Source organism: Oncorhynchus nerka, linkage group LG3 (assembly GCF_034236695.1).
Source record: "Oncorhynchus nerka isolate Pitt River linkage group LG3, Oner_Uvic_2.0, whole genome shotgun sequence".
Taxonomy (NCBI): Eukaryota; Metazoa; Chordata; class Actinopteri; order Salmoniformes; family Salmonidae; genus Oncorhynchus; species Oncorhynchus nerka.
The window spans coordinates 71172657-71182042 of NC_088398.1; the positions used below are offsets into that span (position 1 = coordinate 71172657).

General features: G+C 43.1%; 1 protein-coding gene across 5 annotated transcripts in view; it reads right to left on the bottom strand.

The window, feature by feature from the left end:
* LOC115115993 (phospholipid-transporting ATPase IH-like) overlaps positions 1 to 1594 on the bottom strand; it is a 110415-nt gene extending 108821 nt beyond the window's left edge. For all 5 annotated transcript variants that reach the window (XR_010462645.1, XR_010462638.1, XR_010462639.1 and 2 more), the window contains exon 1: positions 1060 to 1594. Coding sequence is in view for 1 of the 5 variants with exons in the window: in XM_065015270.1 (XP_064871342.1) it covers positions 1060 to 1098 (39 nt within the window). In the remaining 4 variants the exon portion in view is untranslated. The remainder of the gene's footprint in view (positions 1 to 1059) is intronic.
* Positions 1595 to 9386: the final 7792 nt, after the last annotated feature.

Below are 9386 nucleotides of genomic sequence, written 5' to 3' on the forward strand. Positions count from 1 at the left end.
TTCGTTCATTTTGGGTGCACATAATTCAGGTATTCTGCCACGGTGTACTCTCTGTTAAGGGCCAAAAAGCATTCCAGTTTGCTCTGTTTTTCGTTTAAAAAAAATTATGTGTCAAGTAATCTCTCTCTCTAGGAAGGCAGTTAACCCATTGTTCCCCGGGCACCGATGACGTGATGGTCGATTAAGGCAGCCCCCCGCACCTCTCTGATTCAGAAGTGGTGGGTTAAATGCTGAAGACGCATTTCAGTTGAATGCATTCCGTTGGCCTCTTTCTCTTTCGGTATCTATCTTTTTCTCTCGCCCTTTTAGTTGGTCTCTTTGGTAACACTTACTAATAAATGTCAATCATAAGCCATTAGAAATACTTTTACACTCTTTACCATGTCTCACTGTGTGTGTGTGTGTGTGTGTGTGTGTGTGTGTGTGTTAAGCTTGAGAGAGAAATGACTGTGTGTGTGTGTGTGTGTGTGTGTGTGTGTGTGTGTGTGTGTGTGTGTGTGTGTGTGTGTGTGTGTGTGGTAAGAGTGAGAGAGAAATGACTTGCAGCGTTTCTGTCTTGTCCTGCACCAACACACCTGATTGAAGATAAAGTGCAGTTTGATTAGACAGCAACAAGGTGTGTTGTTGCTGGCCTCTGGGAATGAACGAACAAGAACCTATAAAGCTTGTTCTTCAAAATCACAATAAATGGACCAGCCAAGTTGATCTGTATTCCTATTCCACACACTCTTCCAATGCATCCGTCTGGACCTTTCTGGCACATTCGACATTCAGCTCGAAAAAGGCTACCGGATGACATGTTATGGTTACCGGAGCCTGCCGAGAGCTCGTAAATGGACTGCCGTTTAGCTGTGACAAACCTTTAATCACATGTTTGTCATCAAACATTAACAAACCCCCGACTCAAACAACTGGAAAAAATAACCTACAAAACCCACGTCCCTGTTTCAACAAGTCAACATTGTTACATTGTAACAAATATGTAACAGAATGCCAGTTGCAGATGATGTTACTGGAATGCAACGCAAACATACTGGCGTTTATCGATCCACTACTTACGTATCTACTGATGAGATTCCGTAGTACGCTAAAATCCATCCTTTTGACAGCTCCCCACCAGCTATTCTTTACTGTCCACTTTCCTTCCAGTTTCCTTGGATATTTACCGACGCTACCTAATGTTCATCTCTCTTCCAGTATACATCGTTCACAAGCACTGTCTCTCCATCTATATGAGCGTGAGAAAGCAGTGGTCTTTCAGTCGGCTGTTCTGATTTCCATGTCATCCTTTCATGTTTGCGCTTTGGACAGCCATGCAGCTGTTAAATGTGACTGTACTGCTATCCTTGATTCATAGTTTCCAGAATGTCCCTTTTCACAACGAATAAACGTTTGCAAAACGGATCATTGCAAGGACTTTTGAACAGCTTATTTTCACCTCTTCCATTGGTTGTTTTTTCCAAGAGTGCGTTTATCTTCTTGTCCTTCTAGAAATCTCCTTTCACATCAGTCTTTCCCCCCTGTCCCGCTGCCTTTTCGATCTGTTATGGTTCTTCCATCTGGAGGGAGAAAATGCGAAAGGTGCATTGCTCCCAACGTCAGAATGCTATGCTGCGCCTGCGTATTGAAATTGTTCTCGCCATGCACAGCCTGGTAACATAGGCTAGACGTAACATAGTAAATGTATCCTAGCTTCTCAAATGAGTATGATATGTTACGTTTGGTGTTTGTAACCTTCAAGCAAAAACGAGAGGAAGGTGGATGTTTGGGGGGGTTCATCATTGACAACTTTACATAATTAGCAACTTTGCTACTACTTATTACTTTTTTATAAGTAGTAGCAGAATTTTTTTTTAACTAACGTGTCTAGTAAAATTAAGGTTAAATCAAATAAAAACATTAAAAAGTTTATGAAATAAATGAAATACTGTAAGCTTGTTCACTCAGGTTCCCTATATATAATATTAGGTTTTGGATGAAGATCTGATCAAATTCAGTATCAAAAATATGCAAAAGTAGAGAAAATTAGAAAGGGGGCAAACACCTTCTCATGGTATATATAGTTGTACGTTTAAAGGTTTAATGTCGCCTGCACAAGTCTTCTGCCCGAGATGGCATAGCAGTTCAGACGTCTTTTGTCCTCGTCTTGTCGTGTCGTGTATATATATATATTTACAACTTTTTTCACATACATTTTATTTTTATTTTCCATCAACTCATCTTCAATACACTCTCCTGCAACACCAATTGATATGTATAAATACGTATTATTTACCTCAAATCTGCAATCCTCCAAGAAGCTAGCCAGAAGCTAGCCAGAAACTCCAAGAAGCTAGCCAGGAGCTAATCAGAAGCTAGTTAGCTTCTTTACTGGCAACTCGTTAGTATTTAGCTAACCACGGTTTGTGGTCATCAGCTATCCTTTAACTCGAAAATCTATCGCCAGTTTTGTACGGCGCAGCGCGGCTCGGAACGGAACATACCGGACCGATTTTTCTCTCCATGTCCCTGGATTTCAACTGCTCTCTGGACATTCACTCCCGGATCTCACAGCTAGCTGGCTGCTATCCGTGTGTCTATCTGCTTTCGTCGATTCCGGAGCAAACATCAATTACTCCGGAGCTAGCCAGCTCCGTCAATCACTCCTGAGCTCCGTCAATCACTCCTGGGCTGCAGTCACCTATCCGGACCCGTTTTACTGCCTACGCGGGCCCCACCGGCCTTCACAACTGGACTGCCGACGTTATCTACCCGAAGGAGATCCGGCTGGCTCCTCCGTCGCGACGTTACCTGAATGCCCATCTGCGGCCTGCTAACCGTTAGCTGTCATACCGGCTGCTCTCAGAATAGACAATCGGACAATTTATTTATTTTTTATTATTATTATGTTTCTTCTTGGGCCTCTATAACTATATCTATTGTTTTAATTTTTTTGTTGTTGTGTGATTTGGACTAATCCCCTCTACAACACGGAACTCCACTAATCTACTGACGGAACGCAAGAGGTGGCTAACAACAGACCTCCATCCTATGCTAGCTTGCTACCGATGTCCTGGCTAGCTGTCTAAATCGCCGTGACCCCCAAACCAACCTCTCCACTCCCTGGACCCTTTTGATCACTCGACTAAGGATGCCTCTCCTTAATGTCAATATGTCTTGTCCATTGCTGTTCTGGTTAGTGTTTATTGGCTTATTTCACTGTAGAGCCTCTAGTCCTGCTCACTATACCTTATCCAACTTATTAGTTCCACCACCCACACATGCAATGACATCTCCTGGTTTCAATGATGTTTCTAGAGACAATATATCTCTCTTCATCACTCAATACCTAGGTTTACCTCCACTGTATTCACATCCTACCATACCTTTGTCTGTACATTATACCTTGATGCTATTTTATCGCCCCCAGAAACCTCCTTTTACTCTCTGTTCCAGACGTTCTAGACGACCAATTCTTATTGCTTTTAGCCGTACCCTTATTCTTCTCCTCCTATGTTCCTCTGGCGATGTAGAGGTGAATCCAGGCCCTGCAGTGCCTAGCTCCACTCCTATTCCCCAGGCGCTCTCTTTTGATGACTTCTGTAACCGTAATAGCCTTGGTTTCATGCATGTTAACATTAGAAGCCTCCTCCCTAAGTTTGTTCTTTTCACTGCTTTAGCACACTCTGCCAACCCGGATGTTCTAGCTGTGTCTGAATCCTGGCTTAGGAAGACCACCAAAAATTCAGAAATTTTAATTCCAAACTACAACATTTTCAGACAAGATAGAACTGCCAAAGGGGGGCGGTGTTGCAATCTACTGCAAAGATAGCCTGCAGAGTTCTGTCCTACTATCCAGGTCTGTACCCAAACAATTTGAACTTCTACTTTTAAAAATCCACCTCTCTAAAAACAAGTCTCTCACCGTTGCCGCCTGCTATAGACCACCCTCTGCCCCCAGCTGTGCTCTGGACACCATATGTGAACTGATTGCCCCCCATCTATCTTCAGAGCTCGTGCTGCTAGGCGACCTAAACTGGAACATGCTTAACACCCCAGCCATCCTACAATCTAAACTTGATGCCCTCAATCTCACACAAATTATCAATGAACCTACCAGGTACCCCCCCCAAAGCCTTAAACACGGGCACCCTCATAGATATCATCCTAACCAACTTCCCCTCTAAATACACCTCTGCTGTCTTCAACCAAGATCTCAGCGATCACTGCCTCATTGCCTGCATCCGTAATGGGTCAGCGGTCAAACGACCTCCACTCATCACTGTAAAACGCTCCCTGAAACACTTCAGCGAGCAGGCCTTTCTAATCGACCTGGCCGGGGTGTCCTGGAAGGATATTGATCTCATCCCGTCAGTAGAGGATGCCTGGATATTTTTAAAAATGCCTTCCTAACAATCTTAAATAAACATGCCCCATTCAAGAAAATTAGAACCAGGAACAGATATAGCCCTTGGTTCTCCCCAGACCTGACTGCCCTTAACCAACACAAAAACATCCTATGGCGTTCTGCATTAGCATCGAACAGCCCCGTGATATGCAGCTGTTCAGGGAAGCTAGAAACCGTTATACACAGGCAGTTAGAAAAGCCAAGGCTAGCTTTTTCAAGCAGAAATTTGCTTCCTGCAACACTAACTCAAAAAGTTCTGGGACACTGTAAAGTCCATGGAGAATAAGAACACCTCCTCCCAGCTGCCCACTGCACTGAAGATAGGAAACACTGTCACCACTGATAAATCCACCATAATTGAGAATTTCAATAAGCATTTTTCTACGGCTGGCCATGCTTTCCACCTGGCAACTCCTACCCCGGTCAACAGCACTGCACCCCCAACAGCAACTCGCCCAAGCCTTCCCCATTTCTCCTTCTCCCAAATCCATTCAGCTGAAGTTCTGAAAGAGCTGAAAAATCTGGACCCCTACAAATCAGCCGGGCTAGACAATCTGGACCCTTTCTTTCTAAAAATTATCTGCCGAAATTGTTGCCACCCCTATTACTAGCCTGTTCAACCTCTCTTTCGTGTCATCTGAGATTCCCAAAGATTGGAAAGCAGCTGCGGTCATCCCCCTCTTCAAAGGGGGGGACACTCTTGACCCAAACTGTTACAGACCTATATCTATCCTACCATGCCTTTCTAAGGTCTTCGAAAGCCAAGTCAACAAACAGATTACCGACCATTTCGAATCTCACCATACCTTCTCTGCTATGCAATCTGGTTTCAGAGCTGGTCATGGGTGCACCTCAGCCACGCTCAAGGTCCTAAACGATATCTTAACCGCCATCGATAAGAAACATTACTGTGCAGCCGTATTCATTGATCTGGCCAAGGCTTTCGACTCTGTCAACCACCGCATCCTCATCGGCAGACTCGACAGCCTTGGTTTCTCAAATGATTGCCTCGCCTGGTTCACCAACTACTTCTCTGATAGAGTTCAGTGTGTCAAATCGGAGGGTCTGCTGTCCGGACCTCTGGCAGTCTCTATGGGGGTGCCACAGGGTTCAATTCTTGGACCGACTCTCTTCTCTGTATACATCAATGAGGTCGCTCTTGCTGCTGGTGAGTCTCTGATCCACCTCTACGCAGACGACACCATTCTGTATACTTCCGGCCCTTCTTTGGACACTGTGTTAACAACCCTCCAGGCAAGCTTCAATGCCATACAACTCTCCTTCCGTGGCCTCCAATTGCTCTTAAATACAAGTAAATCTAAATGCATGCTCTTCAACCGATCGCTACCTGCACCTACCCGCCTGTCCAACATCACTACTCTGGACGGCTCTGACTTAGAATACGTGGACAACTACAAATACTTAGGTGTCTGGTTAGACTGTAAACTCTCCTTCCAGACCCATATCAAACATCTCCAATCCAAAGTTAAATCTAGAATTGGCTTCCTATTTCGCAACAAAGCATCCTTCACTCATGCTGCCAAACACACCCTTGTAAAATTGACCATCCTACCAATCCTCGACTTTGGCGATGTCATTTACAAAATAGCCTCCAATACCCTACTCAACAAATTGGATGCAGTCTATCACAGTGCAATCCGTTTTGTCACCAAATCCCCATATACTACCCACCATTGCGACCTGTACGCTCTCGTTGGCTGGCCCTCGCTTCATACTCGTCGCCAAACCCACTGGCTCCATGTCATCTACAAGACCCTGCTAGGTAAAGTCCCCCTTATCTCAGCTCGCTGGTCACCATAGCATCTCCCACCTGTAGCACACGCTCCAGCAGGTATATCTCTCTAGTCACCCCCAAAACCAATTCTTTCTTTGGCCGCCTCTCCTTCCAGTTCTCTGCTGCCAATGACTGGAACGAACTACAAAAATCTCTTAAATTGGAAACACTTATCTCCCTCACTAGCTTTAAGCACCAACTGTCAGAGCATCTTACAGATTACTGCACCTGTACATAGCCCACCTATAATTTAGCCCAAACAACTACCTCTTTCCCAACTGTATTTAATTAATTTATTTATTTTGCTCCTTTGCACCCCATTATTTTTATTTCTACTTTGCACATTCTTCCATTGCAAAACTACCATTCCAGTGTTTTACTTGCTATATTGTATTTACTTTGCCACCATGGCCTTTTTTGCCTTTACCTCCCTTCTCACCTAATTTGCTCACATTGTATATAGACTTGTTTTTTTTTACTGTATTATTGACTGTATGTTTGTTTTACTCCATGTGTAACTCTGTGTCGTTGTATGTGTCGAACTGCTTTGCTTTATCTTGGCCAGGTCGCAATTGTAAATGAGAACTTGTTCTCAACTTGCTTACCTGGTTAAATAAAGGTGAAATAAATAAAAAAAAGTACAGTGTAATGACTTTTTTGAAACTCAAAACTCAACAATGCAATAATCAATAACGATGTAATACTAGAAAAAAAACACTAGAAATAAAAATAATATGAAGAACACAATAAGTAAGTAAGTACTACTACAGTTGAAATCGGAAGTTTACATACACCTTAGCAAAATACATTTAAACTCAGTTTTTCACAATTCCTGACATTTAACCAGAGTAAAAATTCCCTGTCTTAGGTCAGTTAGGATCACCAAATTATTTTAAGAATGTGAAATGTCAGAATAATAGTAGAGAGAATGATTTATTTCAGCTTTCATTTATTTCATCACATTCCCAGCGGGTCAGAAGTTTACATTCACTCAATTAGTATTTGGTAGCATTGCCTTTAAATTGTTTAACTAGGGTCAAACGTTTCGGTTAGCCTTCCACAAGCTTCCCACAATAAGTTGAGTGAATTTCGGGCCATTCGTCAGATTTGTAGGCCTCCTTGCTCGCACACGCTTTTTCAGTTCTGCCCACAGATTTTCCATAGGATTGAGGTCAGGGCTTTGTGATGGCCACTCCAATACCTTGACTTTGTTGTCCTTAAGCCATTTTGCCACAACTTTGGAAGTATGCTTGGGGTCATTGTCCATTTGGAAGACCCATTTGCGACCAAGCATTAACTGATGTCTTGAGATGTTTCTTCAATATATCCACATAATGTTCCTACCTCATGAAGCCATCTATTTTGTGAAGTGCACCAGACCCTCCTGCAGCAAAGAACGCCCACAACATGATGTTGCCAACCCCGTGCTTCATAGTTGGGATGGTGTTCTTCGGCTTGCAAGCATCCCCCTTTTTCCTCCAAACATAACGATGGTCATTATGGCCAAACAGTTGGCCATTTTTGTTTCATCCGACCAGAGGACATTTCTCCAAAAAGTTAGATCTGTCGCCATGTGCAGTTGCAAACCGTAGTCTGGCTTTTTATGGCGGTTTTGGAGCAGTGGCTTCTTCCTTGCTGAGCATCCTTTCAGGTTATGTCGATATAGGACTCGTTTTACTGTGGATATAGATACTTTCGTACCTGTTTCCTCCAGCATCTTCACAAGGTCCTTTGCTGTTGTTCTGTGATTGATTTGCACTTTTCGAACCAAAGTACGTTCATCTCTAGGATACAGAACGCGTCTCCTTCCTGAGCAGTATGACGGCTGTGTGGTCCCATGGTGTTTATACTTGCGTAGTATTGTTTGTACAGATGAATGTGGTACCTTCAGGCATTTGGAAATTGCTCCCAAGGATGAACCAGTCTTGTGGAGGTCTACATTTCTTTTTCTGAGGACTTCTGAGGACTTGATTTCTATTGATTTTCCCATGATGTCAAGCAAAGAGGCACTGAGTTTGAAGGTAGGCCTTGAAATACATCCACAGGTACACCTTCAATTGACTCAAATAGTGTCAATTAGCCTATCAATATTGTGTAATATTGGCTAAGGTGTGTGTAAACTTCCGACTTCAACTGTAAATATATTAAACGGTAAATATATATATAGAGAGATATATAGAGATATATATATATATATATATATATAGAGAGAGAGAGAGAGAGAGAGAGAGAGAGAGAGAGAGAGAGAGTGAGAGAGAGAGAGAGAGAGAGAGAGAGAGAGAGAGAGAGCTCACAGTAGCAGAGTAAAACAAGCATGGCTCTATACAAAAGCCGAAGTGTAAAATAAGTCTAGTGTACAGCCTGAGTAGTGTACAGCCTGAGTCCTGACATGACATTTTGACTTCGAGGATTGCTCAGAGGGTTAACAAGAGCTCATCTCTTCCATTAGACCCACGACTATGTATTTGTTGAGCTGAGCATATAGACAGTTTAAAAAGCCTCTTCTCCCATCAGAGAAAGGTTCACTGGCAGCAGAATACCAGGGTGTGTCTGACTGTCTGCCCAGACATTTCATTTGTGGAGTTATGTCTTTCAATTAGCATCAACGCTATTAATAATGCATAAGGGATCCAGCCCTTACAGCGGTAATGTGCTGGGTGATGAATGTTTAATGATGAATAGACTATTACACTTCCCTTTTTCTAGCCATACATCACATAGGTGTGTTGTGGTTTTGAAATGTATTGTCGGCATTGTTTTGTGTTGCTTGTAAAACTGAGGACAGGTCACCATTCATTCATTCGTTAATTAATTGATTTATTCGTCTATCCATCCATCCATCCATCCATTATGCATCCTCCATCCATCAACCATTCATATGAAGTGCTATTGTAGGTGCCCATCATTCTATGAATTCAGCTATCTTAATCCCTTTAATAATGTAATCTTCCAGCCCCATAGCCCCAATATTAACTAAAGCTAAAACCACTTCAGATAGGATGCTATCTGTGTTCTAGGATTGGACTGCAAGGTGGCCAAATAAAATGGAATTATTGGGCCTCGTGTGGTCCAATGAGCAGCAAGGAGTGGTGTTTGTTCCGTTGGTTGTTGCCGTGGTTATCTCATAGATGACTGCACATGGTGGCTCCAGCTGACTGTGGGAAATGGGTCGGCGCTAATGCTCCTTCGCCCGCTAGCTGTCTA